This window comes from Haemaphysalis longicornis, unplaced genomic scaffold, assembly GCF_048455015.1.
Source record: "Haemaphysalis longicornis isolate Haplotype H1 unplaced genomic scaffold, Haemaphysalis longicornis Haplotype H1 scaffold_3, whole genome shotgun sequence".
NCBI lineage: Eukaryota > Metazoa > Arthropoda > Arachnida > Ixodida > Ixodidae > Haemaphysalis > Haemaphysalis longicornis.
This window is the reverse complement of record NW_027526335.1, coordinates 8,506,977-8,525,903: the sequence shown is the minus strand read 5'-3', so window position 1 is coordinate 8,525,903 and position 18,927 is coordinate 8,506,977. Positions and strand designations below refer to the sequence as shown.

General features: G+C 47.8%; 1 protein-coding gene across 1 annotated transcript; it reads left to right on the top strand.

Annotated features, from left to right (window-relative positions):
- Positions 1–3,257: 3,257 nt before the first annotated feature.
- LOC144173170 (uncharacterized) lies at positions 3,258–17,390 on the top strand. The gene is made up of 6 exons (XM_077701676.1): positions 3,258–3,322; positions 5,048–5,220; positions 8,844–9,024; positions 11,088–11,131; positions 12,341–12,454; positions 15,945–17,390. Exons 1-6 carry the CDS (start codon positions 3,310–3,312, stop codon positions 16,203–16,205), a joined length of 786 nt encoding a protein of 261 aa, XP_077557802.1. The 5' UTR covers positions 3,258–3,309; the 3' UTR covers positions 16,206–17,390.
- Positions 17,391–18,927: the final 1,537 nt, after the last annotated feature.

The window sequence follows — 18,927 nt, the reverse complement described above, 5'->3', positions numbered from 1 at the left end:
AAGTGGGGCGAAGCTCGAGAGGGGGAGATCATCGGTAACCGTAACTCTCCCGTGAAAGTTCGCCCATTACATCATTAAGAAAGACGTAAGACTGTGTGCGTACATTGTACAAATCAACTTTTATTTTCGGAGTCAATGCTCCCAGGCCCAGACCTGGTGAAAGACCCCGCGCCATCAAGGACTACCCCGCACCTCCACCACAATTTGTCACGTAGGATGGGACACAACGGTGAAGAAAGAACTTTTATTTAGGGCGAACTTGTGCCCGAACAAGACGAGAGGAAACGAGCGAAGGTCCTTGCGTCTCGTTCGATCTCCGAGAACGACTGCCTGCGTTCGTGGCGTGATCTCTTGCGTGATCTCCCCCTCGCAGTGCACGTGCGCTCGCGCCTCCGTTGGTGAACACAGACAAGCTCGCGCTCCCGGTGCCGAGTTTGCGCTGCCGGTTGCAGCCGGTTCTTGCGCGTGCAACGCGGCCCACTTTGCGACATCTCCGAAAGCATGCGGTGGTCACGTACCACGAGACACAAGGGATGGACAGACCCATGGCTTTAGGAGCTTTTCCCCTAAAAGAATCAAAAGAAACGCTCCTGTAGGGATGTAGCACGCCTCCCCGTGTCAGGGAGCACCGGACAAACTCCAGACATGCCTAACTGCGATTTTGGTGCTCGTCTATTATGCGTGCAACACATATGGCACTTTCCACTTCGGTCTTACAAATGCGCAGTACGGTTACTGCGCTTAAGATGTGCAAATAAAACTTTATATGCTGGAACATAATTAAATTTCTTGCATAGGAAACTGTGTCGAAAGGAGCGTATACCTAGGCGTTTAATGAATGTTTATTACAATATTGCAGGTTTTTTTTAATGCGTTACAGGCCCTGTGCAGGGAATTGAGTAAGGGGGTTACGAAAGTGAAGCTGTGCAGATCATACAGCACAAATTTGCGAGTAACAAAACACAAAAGAACAAGTAATGACTACACGGCTCACAATACAAGTTCAAATCAAGAAAAAGAAGAAAAATTAAAGTCAGCAGCGTAGTCACACATGAAATCTACGCGCAAGAATTACAATGTATATCGAGCACAATCAAGGTAATAGATAAAGTAAACAACCAAAAAGAGAAATAGAAATAGAAATGGTTAGAAATACGCATAAGGGAAAAGCACAGGAAATAACGCGGAGCATAATCACGTGCGTAAAAAACATTTACACTATAAAAAATCAAAGCACAGGTTGAAGCCGACCAACTCAAGTAACTCTAAACGCTCGCCGTCCACGTTCCGGCGGCCTCTCTCAGGTATTGTCCATACGGCACGCGACGAAATTATGCCCAACAATGACGGAATTCCTATCCTTTGTCAACACGACGTGTGCAATACAAAAGGTCTTGGCACTCCCGTCGACTATTCCCGTCGATCCACAGACCACGCCGTGACGAACTGCATGCGTACTTTGTAACTTCGAGCAGTACAACATTCCGAGACACTGCGGCGCGCTCAGCCCTATTCATAGCCGGTGACACTTCGAATGACCCCACAGCGAGCGCAACTACCCTGTCGGCAGCCCACGCCAGACAGTTTCCGTCCCTTTTCAACCATCTATACCCCCCCCCCCCCCCCCCCCCCTTCAATGCTATGAGGTGCGTTGCTATACCTCATAGTATAGCAACGCACCCGCGCCTCGCGTGCACTAATGTTGTAATTACCCGTGACAATTTACGGATACGGTGATTTCACCAGGAACCTGCATCGCCGCTCGGTCTTAAACAACCTTTCCACGCCAGACGCGCATCCTGGCCTTTCCAGAGAAACGATTGAAGATGAAAAGCATTCTCGTGGCTGCGCTATTCACCTGTCGAACGCTGCTTGAGCTCCGCCGCCATGAAAGCAAGCACAAGCTCGGCCGGATGCGTGATTATTCTTCTGCCTTAGCGGCTTTCGAGAAAGCACGTTCCGCTGAATGGCGCAGGCAAAGTGGCCAGCTTGAAGGAAGAGAAACACATTACCGACATGTGGATTTTTGGACTCCAGCCTTGTCATCAAAAACAGCCAAATCCTAGCAATGTAACGTTTGCAGAAGGAACGCCGCTCCTGCCGTTCCTTCATAAACCTAACGAGTTACCGTTACAGTTCCACCTACCATTAATGGAACGGTGGCGTCCCTTCTTTCCTCCAAAAAGGAACTAGTTCCAGGGACGCCGTTCCGTACAACACTGAGTACGTTCTAGCACGAGGTGTAAACAAGTTTTCCGGTGTTTTAGTACCGTGACTAGATGATACGACAACAACGACAGGCGACGCCAACAGCCCCCTCCCCTAATGGGCTTCGCCCCTAATATTCACCCGGTGTAATATTGGACTGACTATTTTGAAAATCCGTAGATCGTCGTATTCTGACCTGTACGCAGTGTTGTCGAGTGAGCCGCGGAAAAAGTTTGTTCTGAATAACCATCTATGTTTCAATGTGCGTTCACGGTGCGTAGAAGTGGCTTATTTATTTTATTTTATTTACACATACTGCAGCCCTTTAAGGTCTATAGCAGGAGTGGTTGAAATACAGAGCAGCGATTAGAAACGCATCACTTCAGGGAACAAGAAATACAATATACACACGTACGCACATGGCAATTCCATTCAGAACAAAATCCCAATCCTGTAGATGCCTATGTACACAAAATCATCGTTATACATCCAATGAGTGGGAACTGCAGGACGGGCGCACATACCAACACAACAAAGCAAGGAACTATTTATTAGACACGACTTTCAAGAAAAAGCTGAAATTGTTTTATCTATGCACTCCTAATCTCACCCGGCAGTAAATTCCACTGCTCTGTCGTTCTTTGAAAAAAATTGGGCCCATCTCCCCGCGAGGGGGACTCGAGTAAATGCGTCGCATAGGGGGTGGGTGTATTGCGTTAACGTTTAGTGTTTGGGGAGTTGGTGGTAGTGAATGCGTTGTATCAGCAGCTTCTTGACGTAGTTTGAATGAGTCAAGGATATAAGGCGCGTTCGTAGCCTCCCATTCTGTGTCGGCTTTGTGGCGCAGTGGGTAGAGCACCATGTACATTGCGTTCCGCCCGCAGGGTCGAGGGATCGAAACCAGGCGCCGGATAGTATTTTTTTATATATATAGTGTAGGGGGAGGGGTGCGGACTACGACTACGGACGTCAACGCGGGTGACATCGTGAGTTACTGAAATGCTCTGCATTTAAAAAAACTACAACACAGTCTTCTCTCCCCGCAGCGACGCTAGCGGTGACCCACCGCAGAGCGGCCTCTTTGGGCTTTGCGTTGTGATCATGATTGTCATGGGTACGTACGGCTCCTTCCACCCTTATTTCGTGTGCTGGCGTAGACAACTGAAGCCCTACGGCTCGTTTAACGACACAACTTATCGAGCCTTTCTTATTATGTTGTAACTTTCTACATCGGTAATTCACGACTTTGCTAAGCGTTTCGGTGCCATTTTCTTTCATTTTTGAGAAACACAAAACCTCATGCTGACGTGCGTCGATTGTCGCATCAAAATACCCGGATACATGGCTGCGACAAAAGCGCATCGCAGAGAGCTAGCGCAGCCCCATGGAAGCACGTCCAAGCCTGCTGGCACGGTGACTATGCTGCAAGTTTCGAGCGAAGCCTGCCGTTTAGATGACGCCGACGCGGCAGAAACTGGCTTTTCTGCGTTTCTGTGGTAGCAATGGAAACGCGACGTAAAGGGGCCATGAAGACAAGACAACTTTGTTCAATTCGAAAAAAAAAAAAAAAACAGCCTTTGGAAACGCACTCAGCGCCATTCCTGCCACAAAGAACGTTTTTTAGCCCAAAAAAATTGGCCGCGTATCTGCTCCTTTCGTTGCAAATGTCGGCAAAAGACGACAGTCTTTGTCGACATTTGCTAAGTAAATGCCTCCCTTAACTTTCCCGCTCACCTCTCATGTTGCTCCTCTTGCATCGCGCTCCTCCCAAGGTAAACACGCTAAAGGTTTGCTCAAGTCACTTTAAATAGGCCGGATGCCTCGATGCAGAGTCTGCTCGATTCCATCGCTGCCGTACGGTGGAGACGCGCGTGAATCGAGGCGCCCTACTTCAACGTTTAAAGAACCGCGTTTTCCTACTCCACGTGCGTTCCAAGCAGATCGTGGAACCTATCTAGAGGAACCTTTCGTAACTGTTGCCGCTTGGTTTCTTAAAATGCCGCCAGTAGCTATAGTGGCGCGGGCGACAGCAGGTGAAAGTATGATTTGTTTTCTGTTGTGAATGTATATATTTCATTTCATAAAAGTAAAGCATCTATAATTTTTTATAAAGAAACACTGTAAATATCCCTTGCGCATTAATTTTCTGTCTTATATTTGCGTAATGCCTTGTTCTTGTTCAACAATGTTGACAAGTATGAACATGTAAACTGGACTTAGACGTTTAGATTTGGCTGTTAGTATATAAGACTATTGCAAGGACTTCGTTTCACTTTGGCCGGGTGGCTGAATCGAGTCATAGACAGACAGACAAACAGACATACATACAGGCAGACCAAAATTTCTGGGTTTAAGTAGCCCAAGAAAGACTAACGTCTTTAAAAAACGGAAGAAATGTTGACCGACTTTTCAATTTCGCGTCACAGTGACTCATTACGGGCAGGAGAGGCGCAGCCAGCACTAGAAGCCGTTACAATGCGTTACCTGCATGTTAGCATTCAAGCTATGCGATAAAACGGAACCAGAAGCCTCACTACAATGCCCAGCCATGTTTCTTTGCGGTGACTTCGGTGGGCGGCATCTGATCGCTCAAACAAGATTCTGTGACGTCTTCGAGAAACCGCTGGGAAGGGGTTGGGGAACCATTGCCTCCCTACCCCCGTCATTTGTTTGAAGTTTACGGTAAATTTGTATCATTGTTATCGGGACAAAGCAGTCTTTGCGACGAACCAAACTTGTATTTTGCTTTGATGGCCTCCTAAAGTGCCGTGCGCTGGTGATAGTCGTTTAACTTATTTTGATTTCATTACCGGTGCACCTGCCGACGGGTGCCTCGTAGGTTTTCCCGTAATGTACCTGCACCACATGCGAAACCTGGCCATCATGGAGGCAACGGGCCTCGCGGCCAGGCGACTCAGCTCACTGGCGCTCGCCTCGGCCACGTTTTCCTGCCTCGGCATGGCCGTGGTGGCGCTGAACCCCATGTCGCACGTGCGCCGGGATGGCCAGTGGGTGAGTAGTCTCAAACTGCGGGAGCTTGCAAGTACCGCCCTTTACGTCCGTCTGCCTGGGAGTGTGTCAGACCAACGCCGCCTGTATGATATTATATTATCTGTCGCGTCACCCGCTTCCCGATGGGAAGAGTGGGGCGCTTAGTTCGGCTGCCTATTTACCCGTGGTATGGCACGAGCACGGGGGTGCCCCTAGGATTCCTCTACGGTAGGTACAGCGTACTAGAAGGTAAGGTGTGTCGTGCGGGGGAAAAACCAATGGGCAGCGCGGGTCTCTTCTGCGATGAAAAAAAATGTATGGGGCGCAGGCGTTCCCCAGAGAAATCCTGTTGCAGCCAGCGCCCCCAATATGTTTTTAGATCAAACTCAACAGTTATTTGACGGGTTTTATAAAACTTTATACCATAAAATGAAGAAATAAGACTATCTAGAGCAATAAATAGGGAAAATTTTAACAAACAAAACTTCTGAAACCAACTGGCAAGCAGCGGTTGCCAGGGGCGCTGCTTACAACAGGAGTTCCTCAGCAAAAATTTTCATCGCAAAAGGGAGCCCCCCTAATCGGCCCACAATGACACACCGCTCTCTTCCAGTACGCTGTACCAACGGGAGCGGAACTGTGCGTCTATGAGCAATCTATGAGTTTCAAGCCGTGCGGGAAAGCCACCCGTACCGCATGTAGGAGCTGCCGCGCCGGTTTCAGAGGCGGGGCGAAGACAGCGCGTGCGTGTGCTCCCGGCCGCTTCGCGCGGCAACCGCAGCCGCTGAACTGCGCTGAACTGCGCAGCACTGAAAGCGGGCTTTCCTGCCACTGTGTAACCGGTGGCGCGGCGGCTCGTGGAGATTAGACCCGTAACTCCGGCGAAGCTTACACAGGAACTCTATGTGCTCCACCTCACGTACTAGACACTGCTAGGAGGAAAGAAAACTCAGGAGAGGCCCCTAGCATCCCAATGCATTGGAAATAAGTGTGGAGGAAGTGACGTCATTTTTAATGAGCCCGTTAACAGTCTTGCCTATTTTTTTTTACGGCTGCGATGGCTAAATCTGGCTAAATGCCACGGACAATTTTTTACGGCTCTGACTGTGGCTGCCTCGCTACACTGGCAACACAGCGCAGTCACTACGGCGTCGTCGTAGTCTGCAATCGGTGCACTACAACTGATTTCGCAGCGTTTCCTCTACTGCCATTTCCTGTGTGGTGTAATGTTCCTTCAAAGGTAACATCCGATGGTTAATAATTGGCGTCGGTGAGCATAGTTGCCGTTCTCTTGAGGCGATATCTCGTCGATTCCGCGCAGTGGTTTTTCATCCTTATCGGTCTGCCAGTGAGAAGGTGCGCTGGTAGCGACTAGCAACCGGGCACGCAACAGTGAGGCATCTTGCAAAGCACTGCAGCCACTTATCCTCGTGCGCAGCTGACGCGTAAGGCACAAAGAACGCCGTACTGTACGAACCCAAACACTGCTCCAGTCGTCTGCTTTCGCTTTCGCGATCCGCCCGTATCGCGAAGCTGTTACAGTCATGTCTCGTTAATATGGAAACCTCGCAATATGGACAAAATGTTCCGCGACCGGTCTTTCGCCATGCAATTATGCCCCGTTAATATAGAAACCGCAGTCCGGACTATGGACGGCTATTTTGGGGACGAAACGGGTAAATAAAGGCATTTTTGTCTCGTTACTATGGACACGGGTTCGCAAAGCAAAAATATAAAAAAAAATGACTGTTGACCCCCAGAGGCCTCAGCGCGTGCCAGGAACTCACTGTTGGGCGAAGCATACAAAGCCTAAGCATGCATTTATCTCGGAACGGTCTTCCTTCTAGTGCCATGGAATTAGGTAGGGAACATTCGGGATCGGGGAACAACACTCTATAGGGTAGTGAATGACAGGGTGACACCCTTTTTCTATAAAACAAGATTGTCCGGTGCGGCTCAGGATAAGAGGGCGGTACAAGTTCGTGTCAATATCTGATTTGCATAAAAGACAAGGCTGTACGCTTCTCTGGTCAGTTCAGCGGAGGCAGTAGCTGATGTTAAGCGTAAACGGACCGAGGTTTCCGCTCAGCTGAAAAAGGAAACATGCCACTTTAAAAGACAGACGCCCTCAGCATGTGTTCCTTAAAGTTCGTGTTTTTGACCTTGAATCGTTATTATGGACGGTTTTTCTTGGGAACGGAGGCGTCCATATTAACGAGACATGACTGTATCAAACCGGAAACGGCAGAGGAGAATGAGAAAGAGTGCTGGGCGCAGTGGGCTCGTCGACATGGCGGGTGCGGCTTCGCGAATGTGAGGACCTCCCCTAACCTTTTATTTCCACCATCAGACACTGTAACGTAACTGCTCGAGCTTTACAGGCAAGCACAGAGAAAAACATAGCGATAGGCGCGCCACCTCGCGAAGTGCGGACAAATTATGTAAATTGTTTGATATAGTTTTCACGAAGCAGCGCTGCCAAGCGGGTTACTGCGCGAGTCGAGAGCACACGTATGCGAAGGCTGGCGCACGGAAAAGGGAAAGAGAGAGCAACAGGAGACTGCCTGTTCGCTGGCTGACGGGAGAGGAAACGTTATACAGGCGTCATTGGTCAGGCCGATGCGTAAGTGCATGGTAAAACACGCGGGGCGCAAGTCGAAGACATGTTGGAAACGTATAGGCTGTAATTATTATAAAACAAAAATGAACTCGGGTGTTATACGTGTTTTTAAAGCGATACTAATACTTTAATTTGCGAGCGTTTTTCGTTTCGCTGTGCTGCATGCTGAACGCGATCGCTACCCTGGAGGAGTCTGTATTAATTATACTGTGTAGCATCTCATCTGCCTATACAAATTGTCTTCGCAAACTCTCCGTCCAGCGTAGCATGAGTCCTGGAGCAAAAATGTACTTTGGAAAGATGCCCTGAGTTATATAATCACCAAATCTCCTATTATTGGAAATGAGAGAGTTAGTGGAAGGCTCACGATAGTCGTCCCGCCATCAGCTCCAAGCCCACAATATTAAGCCCGTCTCTCTCTCTCTCTCTCTCTCTCTCTCTCTCTCTCTCTCTCTCTCTCTCTGCAGATTTACTTAATCATAAAGTAGCTCTCAGCTGTTTTTCATAACTAAATATATGCCGGAAATAAAATTTGGAACATATCTTCTGTTTTGAATCACACTGAGATTCTGTACGACGACATTGTGGTATGCAGTTAAACAATTTTGCACTTTACTTTCTCTCGCGCTTTGAAATTGACTAAGTAAGGCAGTAGACTTGCGATATGCAGTAGAAATAGACATTAGTCGAGCTGAACAGCACAGCACAGCGAATAATACGACTTAAAGAAGAACAAAACCGTATCCGTGTCAATTACGTGGCCACTTTGAGAACTGACTGCCCAGCACCGACAACAGCAACCGCAAAGAAACTAACCTTTCGCCACCCTCTTGTCCAATCGACGGTGATTAATCGTACACGCAAACAGGCAGGTACTCACTTTCCGAAGAACGGGCTTGCCGTGTAGTGGTAGGTTTTGGCGAAATAGCGGCTGCCTCAGAATCGTTATTTGTGTTAACTGCGTACCCTCCTACCTGTGTTGCGCGCTACCTGCAGCGTGCACTATGGTTTCCCTGCTGCGCAGGTGTGGCCGGTGTTCGTGCCGCACCTTACCGGTGCCCTGTTGTTCTTCGTGTCGGCGTTCGTGCACATGCTGGTACAGACGAGGCTCATGTACGCGCTCAACAGCAGACTGGGCGTCCCGACGGGCTGCGTCCCCGCGAAGACGCTGCTCAGCGCCGTCGCCAGCGTCAGCGTCGTGTTCAGTATCCTTCGCGAACGAAGCTGCACGCCCCTTGCTTTCGAAGTTGCCTAGTTCTTTCTACCGGGGAAAGAGAAACGAAGGTTTTCCTTTCGAAAAAAACCCATCGCGAATACCGAGGAAGCGTGCGGAAAGACTATACCCAATGTAAGTCATGACTGAAACCTTTCGAGATTTGTCCGCAATGTGTGTCCGTTGCGACTGCTCGGTTCTTACAACCATCATGAGCATCAAGGCAAAGCCCACCCCCTTTGCTTTTAATCAGTGGTTGCGCAACTCGTGACGTCACATCTGCCATGTACAGAGTTTCGCTGCCAGCATCTAGCGCTGTTTCGTTGCCAGAATTTAGTTAAGTGGGTGGAATGCCTGCTCTAAAATTTGCAGGGAATCACATGCAGAACGCTGTAAGGACAATAAATCAGAAAGGCACGCACGCAAGGTAGTGTGCTTCCCTTCCTGTTGGCCCCTTGACCGTTAAGCGATGCTTGACTTCGAGCAGTAAGACAGCAACTAGATTCATTTTCGGTCTTAATAAACCACGGGCTGTCGTAGCGCGGTGCACTACGCTCTTCGAAAACGATCATAGCTAAACAACACACAAGGACAAAGAAGGGAGTAACACATAGCGCTATGCACGGTGTCTTCCCCTTCGTTCTTCTCCGTGTATTTTAGGGCTGGTATTCTTGGAACTATACATCAAATGTCCCGAGTTGTCCCATTTTTTGACATTAGACATCTACATTTACAAGCAATTCTCAGGATTCCAATGGCAATCAAGTGGCCACGTGGGCGTTCACGGGCTGACGCACGTAGGCGTATTTCACTGACTGGCTGACTACGAAGGGGCTCGTCGCACTTGGCGGCAACAATGCACTGTATTAGCGCCCAGCACTTAACACTTAAGCGCCCGCTCCTGTGGTTTCACGGCGCCGTCGTCCCTCGTTGTAACCGAGCTAACGAAGGGGGCGCCGAAAACAAACGAAATAGAACAGCAGGAAAGCGGAGGAGGAAAGTATGGCGATAATGCCGGGGGGGGGGGAGGGGGGGGGGGAGGGGTATGCCGAGACGGTGTGAGACATCCTCTGCGGCAGCCAAGCGCTACGAGATAACTGAAAGAACAAAGGGGCCACCGAAGATAGAGCGAGCACGAAAGCTGAGGATGAAAGTATAGCGAAAGGCGCGGTCCCCCTCGAGACAACACCAGAGTATATCGCGCGCCTTCCGACGTTAGTTGATGCGGCGTCACTTCGTGAGATGCAGCCCCTATGCGCCGTCACCCAGGAGACTGCAGTTCTCCCTGCGCGCATTAAGGAGTATCGTTATCGTCAGCGAAATTTTTTGTCTGTAAACTGCTGTGTGTCCGCACTTCGTTCGTTGACGGCAACAGCAGAAGACTTTTAGTCTTATAGAATTGCTGTTAAGACCGCTTCTGGGAGGAATCATTCCTTAAAGCAGGGGTAGGCTCGTCGACTCTAAATAACCATCTTTCCAGAAATTTAGGCAACCGTAGCTTTGTGGATGCAGAAAATGTACGGGAAAAATCGCCTAAGCGTCAGCACGGCGGGGCCCACTTACAGCAACCTTACTCGGGTAAGAAATTTGAGAGGGAATTAGAAGCGCTTAATTCGATATTAGTTCGGCGAACAGATGCTTTGACCATAGACCAGTAAGTTTCTCTGGACCACGTGAATAGCTTAAGTTTTGGTTTAAATATATTGTGTACGTCGTGAATTTCCGTCGCGCTGCAGTTCGTATTCTCACATTGCATGAAAGTAATAGAAGTCCTAAACAAAATAAAAATTCAGCTGTGAGCAATTTGGAATTGGCCATGACCACTCTGTGAAATTTGGATTAAGTTTGGAGTGTTTTAAAATATTGGAATAGATCCCAGAGTGCACTGGGTGAAGGAGCACTTCAGTAGACATTTAATAATCGTGTGTCTGCTTTTTCTGTGAGAAGCAGTGAAAATAAAAAAACACCTCACCACGGTGTTTGCAAGCAAAGCAGGGAAATCGTCAATACACACAGTGGCAAGTTGCAGGTTTCTTTAACTTCGGTTTTTTTCAGTGGTTTCTTACGCGCCCATGGGCGAGGACATCCACGTCGACAGGGTACGTTTATTCTAAGGATGAAAGCTCAATTCACTGCTCTGTCCGGTGTTTTTAGCCTGACATTCGTTCTTGAAACATTTTCTCTTCTTTTTGTATTTACACGTGTCTTTTTATGCGCAGTTACCGTTTTATTGTATTTTTACCCACTTTTTTGTAGAAACTTTAGTAACTGTTCTGCTGTTCAGAGTTCATCGTGCAAATCTGTTGCTAACCCCTAATGTAATGCCTGCAAGGGTCGTTAGGGTAATGAAAACGAAAAAGAAATCATATTTCATAATAGATTAGAAATAAAGAACATTTTCGTATTCGTCACACAAAACTGTTCTCGCTCGTTATAGGGCAGCATTCGTATGCTTTCTAACCAATTCCAGTTCTACAGAAGTAACTCTGTAACATGATCCATTCTGATTGTTTTGTACATCTACAGCTCGTGGATATACTGCGTCTCGTTGCGGCATGAAATTTGTCGTTAAATTCTAAGCTATCATTGCGAATACTTCCATGTCAAATGAAGTTAATGCTAAATCTAAATCGGAGTCCTAGGTTGGAACTTGGCAGATAACTCGTACGAGCAGTCCTATCTCATCGACTGTAAGTCTTGCAAGTTTAATATGCAGATAACCTCTCGAAGATACACGGAAAAGAGTTACAAACATTAATCACCTAATACTACCCGTCTTCAGTATTTTTCGTCAATTTATATGCGTTTTTTTTTGTGAAATAGCTGCATTCAAAATTGCCGTTTTCGCTTGTTCCCACCGATGCTTTAGTACCCTTGACTGTGACAGATTCCGAGTATAGCGAGCGCTTTTAACTTTATAAACTGCGCTTCAACAAGCTAATAGCGAATTAGTGCCATAACTAGTGCGACATTAAAATATTGAAGACTGAAATAGCATAAAAACCTCGCTTCAAAGTAGTGAAGTCCGGAACTAATACCGAACCGGTGACAGTGCATTCGCTACATTTAGTCGCCAGAAGGCTGTCAGTCGCATCGAAATTTCCGCCCTGACGAGTACGGCCCTAAATTTCAGCTAAACGTTTGAGGACTAATTAAGCCTCACGGCAGAATGCAATCACAATCACGAGTTATAAAAATTAACTCCAGGGCCGCTTTGATCTTGAATGAAACCGAGCAAAATGTGCTTAATGAAAGTCAAGTCGCTATACAAGCGCTACTAGTACATCGCTTTGCTGCCTCCTTTCCAGGCATACCGTGACACCCTTTACGACCCCATTGTCAACTTGCGGAGAATGACGCTTTTCGAAACGACTACAGTGGAGTCGGCCAACCAAAGTCTGTTCAAACATTACGCCCGCAATGTGAGTGCACTTTGCCCTTCCATGACTTCTCCCTTTTCCCGCTGGGCGGCTACCCTTTCATCTAAAATCCACTGTTCTATCGCGGCTGAGGCCAGATAGAGGCCATCAGTGCTTTAACATGAGCGCAGGAATGACATTTTCCAGTCAGGCTACAGTGCCACCTCATGGTAGAGCAAATGCCGCAGTATGATTTGAATATCGCGCTTTTAGGCTGTTGTGGCCAGCATACCTCGGCAGACTACTAAAATTTGTCTTAGCTGTTATCATGACAGAATCCTCGTCGTAAATTTGTGCCGCTACATTGAGCAGCAATTCATATACACGTCCAAACCCACCGCTACGGGTAGAGTTAACTTTTAGGCTGGAGACGAAATCGCTGTCGGCGATGTCACAGATACCCGAGTTTTTTTTTTCTTCTGCCTGTCTCTTTCAAACTTATAGGAAGTTAAGGGGACGGGGGGTTGCTCTCACAAGTTTGTGAATGCGTTTACTTCGCTGCTTTGACCCCGTACTTGTACTCAGTTTCTGTCTAAGCCACCGTTCACGCATGCTGACGCCTGCGTTACCATGTGACGCTTTCGTAGGCGTCTACTACTACTAGAAAACCATTTCGGCTCAAGGACGGAGTCACACGACTTCAATCCATGAAGCCGGAGCTTCTTATGATGGCCTTGAATTCGTAATACCCGGAGTTTTCAATTTCTTTATGCCACAGTGCTTTATTTATCTAGCGAAGAAGGGAGCGCTTTTTTTTTTTTTTTGCTCATTATGCTTCTCGTATCAACCCGGAATAAACAAAAGCCGTCTTCATGAATGTAGCACTTATGGGAGCCTGTATTCTTCAACGTACGAAAGTACCGTTCCGCAATTCATTGTCCTGGTCCAAAACCTCGTAAATACCAGCCTGCGATGAACATTATTACGCATTGTTTGTTTTATAGTTGCTTTAACGCGACGTTCCGTGTGAGAGCTTCACCAACTTCCTTCTTTCCAGCAGAGCGAGCCTTACTTCCGTAACTTAAACGTTCCGATACTATTCACCATGCAGATAAAATACGGAGAAAGATGTAATAAAATTCTCGCCTTGTGAATCCTGGAAACAACAATCGTAGAAGGCTGGAGCTCACCTTCCCAGGATGTTCCTGGGTGTGTTTCGTTAGAAAAAGGCACTTGGGTGGAGAGTCCTCTTCAGTGAACATTTTTACACCGAACTATGTTACCCCTGCACACCATCCGCTGGATAAAAATGCAGTTGCATCTATCAAGAGGCCGTGAGTGTACACCATTTTAAAACTTAAGATGGCGCGTGGAAGAATCGCGTAGCTAAAGCAGTACGCTCGCTGACCACTGGAGCGCACTGGCACATGCAACGAGACGACACAACAAATGCCTTGCGACTGAAAAACAGATGTCTCGCGGCTGACACTTCTACTTGCATTGTCATGGCGCCAGGCGCTGGTCTGTTACATAGCTTCAGCTGCTGTCGCTGCGACCTGAGCTGTAACTTCGCCGGCATGACTGCGCAGATTACGGAAGCCAAAGTCACTGCGCTCGCTGTCATGTCGTTACTACGTCACGATGGCGATAACGCGTATTCCTAATGCCAGAGCATGGTGCGCCCCACGATTTGCGATTTGCCGATATCAGCGGGTGGTAGTTCACGGACTCTACTGGGACAGGAAGCGCCGTAGAAATACATGCGAAAAACGATACTAGATTGCGTCTGGAACATTCCGTGGTGAGTCCGGGAGCAATAATAGAGGAGACCCGTGTTAGTTGCGGTCACTACGGTTGCGAAGAGGCAAATGAACGCGTAACACCCCCTCCCCCCTTTTTTCTCTGATTTTCTCTCCCCCTCTCTCTTTCTCTCCTTCCTTCTAATTTGTAATGACTTGCTACGAATCCAAGTGGCACAGCCAGGTGACGTTCAGACACTCGGTTTTGTAAATCCGAATAATTGCTAAGCCGGATGACCCTTTGGCTACTGTTAAATTCCCCGCTGTGAAGAGAAGCCAAAAAAATTCACAGTGGCTTAGCTCGGCTATGCCAGGATAAACGTAGCGTGAGCTAAGGTTCAGTTGCTTATTCTTAGGTTGTCTATGATTAGCTGATTATCATGCTTACTGCTACTAAGATGATTTCTAATCCATTCCAATCCATTCCAATCCAATCCAATCCAGTCGAATCGCGGCGGCGGTGGAGGCTCCGGCGCGCCAGCGGTGCGCCGTGAGACAGCACTGCTCCTCGCGCATGCGCAGCATGGCTTTCCAGGAGCCACGCGAAACTGCTCAACCTCAGCCATAGTAGCTCACGCTACAAAAAGAACGACCGTTCTATGAAGGCTCGGCTGTACATTTTACGCCAGGCGTTTTAATTGACGATTGACGTCGATTTTATTTTTTAGCGTGCCGTGCGTTCTAGATAGGCGGTGTCTCATGAAGAAGTTCGCCGAAGTCGTCATTGCAGAAGAGGGTAAAGGCGTGGGTAAAGGTAAGGAGAGCGCTGCCGTTATCAAATTGCAGTTTTCCGCATAGCTCCTATTTCTCAAATGCTGTTCTCCGTCCCTCCCCCCTCTCTGTCTCCCTCAATCCCACTCTCCATTTTTTGCTGTTAATGTTATTGTAACCAGACATTTACTAGCTAGTCGGCGCCCGGCGTAGTGGTTCACCCTGATCTGCCGCGCTCCATTGTTCCGCTCCTCACAGCCGAGTTGCACCATTGGAGCATCCTGCGAGAAGTATTCTGCGAAAAATATTGAATACGGACCTTTTAAGTATTCCTGTTCACATGGTTTTCGTCAGCTTAGCGTCTTGCCTCAAACAGAACATACAGATACCAGATACCACTCACATGTGACAAGGTATATATTGGGCAAAGTGGGCGTCGCATAAATGATCGCCTCAGAGAACACGATTTATCTATCAAGAACGGCACTGGATCACACTTGCTTATTTATTGCCGTTACTGTGGTCGTACGCCGTGCCTCAACGAAACTATTATCATTGACAAGCAGTGACACTCAGGCGCATGAGCTTTCGGAAGCATACTTCATTAAAAAATCGTGGGTGCATCAGTGAACCGCAATAATCACATTTTGGCTATGAATTTTGTTTTTTAGACAGCACGCGGTAGGCGGGCTCTTAGTGTTGTGGTGTTATCGCTGTTGCTGTCTGCTTTTATGGGTTTATGTTATGTAGAAGCATATTTAAGGCAAGTTGTTATCCTGCAAATAAATACTTCTGAGTTGCGCATTATTTGTCTTCCTTCCTCGGCATGTCCAGTTAGAGCAATTTTCATACTTATGAGTTACGCATTATTTGTCTTCCTTCCTCGGTATGTCCAGTTCGAGCAATTTGCGTAGTTCATAATGCACCAACCAGCCAAACAGCGCATTTTACCGAAGTACATGCACAGTTAAGATGCACGTGATGAAGGGGAAGCGAGGGAATATCTGTATGCTTGTTTTGTTTTTTGTTTCTGGTTTTCGCAGTATCCACCGAGCGCCTCGTTCTCGATCGCCGCCGAGTGGGTGTTCATTTTCTGCTTTTTGCTGTACTTCGCCAGCTACGCCGGGGATCTGCGCGACTGTACCTTCATCCTCGACATCTACATCCTGGACCGCGTAACGACGCAACCGTTACCCTTGCAGCAACAATCTGTTCCAGCGGATAACCCCATCCCCACCGATGGACCGATACCGTTATCGATACCCACACCAGTACCGGCACAACAACCTGAGATACATCCATAGTTTTCTTGTATTCTGCCCGATTAGATGTTCCAGCGTTGCTGAGTCTTGTAAATCGCATTTTTTCGCCTTCTCAGTTTTCCATGTAGTGTTTCTTAACTGCATGGGTAAGGAACGACATGCTTCCAATGATGTGTGATTTTTACTGGCTGCTCCAGCCAGAACCCGCTGTTATAATTAGAACTACGAGAGTCCCTAGCATGCGGAAAAACACACTGGCGAACCTGAAAGCACCCCCAAAGGAACTTGAGCGACCTTCTTGCTTTACAAATAATAATAATTTTTCGCGAATAGGTGTACCGTGCTTTAGCCTATTTTTCATCCGGATTCATTACCTCGCAATGTTATGACGGCGAATTCTAGACCACGGACGTCAATGAAGCACCGTCAGTCGAAGATTAGAGTTTTCGTTCCTGCTATTCTCAGGGAAATGTTTTTGAAAACAGCATCACATAAAATTAAAACAAAGGAGATATCATTTTGGTGAATTCCTAAAGCGAAGACGATACGGCGGAAGCAGTTGTTGGGGCAAAGAGAAATAATTCCCTGTTTTTGTTTCATAGCTGGTGTAGGACATAAGCGCAAAGGGCCTAGTACGATAAGTTCCTCGGCGATACTTGCATGTGGCTTCTGTAATGATAAGTGCGGCTCTTACTATACTACGCACATCACGTCAGGTAGATTTCGGGTAATAACAAAGATGAGGGTACTTTGCATTCGTAGCGCAAATCCCTGCTGTTTGCCGTTTTATACATATTAGTGGTTGGGGTCACATTTCATCATGCCACCTGTGCCTAACTCTGGCTTAAAGGGGCCACGCAGACAAAACACAAGTTTGGATCACTTGAAAGATTGCCTCCTTAGAATCATCCTGACACCATTCTAAACGTAAACTTCTCTCAGATAAGCTATATAATTGGAAAAAACTCCCACCTCCCCTCGCGGGAACCCCTGTGTAGATGCGACGCATACGCGGAGCGGCGAAGGGACCGCGTTTTATAGCGCGCATAACGTTGAGGGGACTGCGTAAGCCGGTCCCAGTCGATGACGACGTTGGCGTACTTGTAAAGCGGCGTGGACTCTAGGTGTTTGAGCCAAGCGGGGATGTTGCTTCGCCGGAGAACGGCACACCGGTTATATGCGCAGCGCGCCCGAAGGAGAGGAAACCGCGGAAGAGAGAGTACTGCACATGCGCCGGCCCCAGCGCGCCTGCCGCGGCTATGACGCAACAGAATTCAACACAATCCACTTTAATCCAATCCAATCCCAATCCCAATCCAATCCAAGCCAAGCGAAGCCAACCAAGCCAAGCCAATCCTATCATATCCAAGCCAATCCAATCGAATCCAATTCAATGCCCCTCGCGAGAGAGTGTTCGCTATCGGAGAGTAGAGGGGGTGAGCGGCGGAGAGCGCAGCTGGCGCGGCGAGGAGAATGGGGGAGGGGCGGACAACGCCGACGACGACGACGACGACGACGCCGGAGGGACAAGGCGAGTGAATCAGATGCTCTGCATCTAGAAAACTGGAATGGTTATGCGACCCACTGGCTCATTTCACGCAACAGAGCCTATGATGTCATACGCGCTAGCTCTGCGATGGCTGAGGCCGGCAAAAGCAAACGCAAATGGCGCAGAGTGTATAAGCTGGCCGAACGAGCTATTTGCTTTAAAATTTTGGGCACATCCTTTTTGTAGCAGCGGGATAAACAATGGAAGTTACGAAATCACACGTAAACATAGAAGTACGATGCGTACTGCTGTTGGTATCGCGCGTTATACTTGTTTTAGCTGCCCAACACTGCGGCTCTTAGGGGTTGTCTCGGGCGACAATGGCCGATTGGCGTAAGCGACGGCGTCTTACGGGACCATATTTGACGAGCGAGCATTATGTTGTACGAAACGATTAATTTCTCCCTGAACAAATACAATCCAGGTACAATAACGACCAAAAACAATGCAGAAAACGGCCCGCTGCGGTATGGTGGCGTCATCTAGGTTGCCTAACGGTAAACAAGTCTCTGCTTCGCACCAAGTTTAGCTTGAAGACCCGTTCTTATGATCACTTATGCTGTAATTGCAGACATCGTTAAAACACACAATTTGGCGGGGGAATCAAAATTTTTTACTTGAATAATTTCGTAGTAAATAAAGCATCGTTTGCTTCCGGACAAGCGCTGGGGGCACTATAAAACACGAAATCTGTCGAATAAAACAAACTTGTATTTCGTCTGCATGGCCCCTTTAAGGCTTCCTGCCCCGACAACCTCTTCGGTGGCGTGCGGCCGCCTTCTTTCCAGTGTGCCCATTAACGTGCCCCTTTCGACTTAAAGGGACCCTGCAACACTTTTTTCAGCTTTTTTTCGAAATCCTGAATGCTCGCAGAACATAGTGAACCAAAACATTAGATACTTAGATAACGGGCTCGCAAAGTACGTTAGCCCAAATTTACTGTTCTATGCCCACCAGATAACGTAGAAACTCGCTCAAAATTTTTTTCCCTCTTTCCCGGACTTGGCGTTCTTCGACCGCTGCAATTGCGTCATTAAAGCGGCGTAGTGGCTATTGACCGGCATTCCTTCAGTTGCAGCAATCAGCACATTCGATAGCCATTTTAAATTAAAGCCACAAAAGCAAAACAGAAACGGGAGACGTAGCTGCTGCGACGAGCAAATGACGCAGTGCCACTACGTGCTGGCTATAAATAACCATACCTTTCGCAGTGAT

Bases quoted from the DNA above. Each gene is read 5' to 3' on its own strand.
- LOC144173170 (XM_077701676.1), top strand. The intron at 11,132-12,340 runs GTACGTTTATTC...CCTCCTTTCCAG, and splicing joins AGGACATCCACGTCGACAGG to GCATACCGTGACACCCTTTA. The intron at 12,455-15,944 runs GTGAGTGCACTT...TGGTTTTCGCAG, and splicing joins TCAAACATTACGCCCGCAAT to TATCCACCGAGCGCCTCGTT.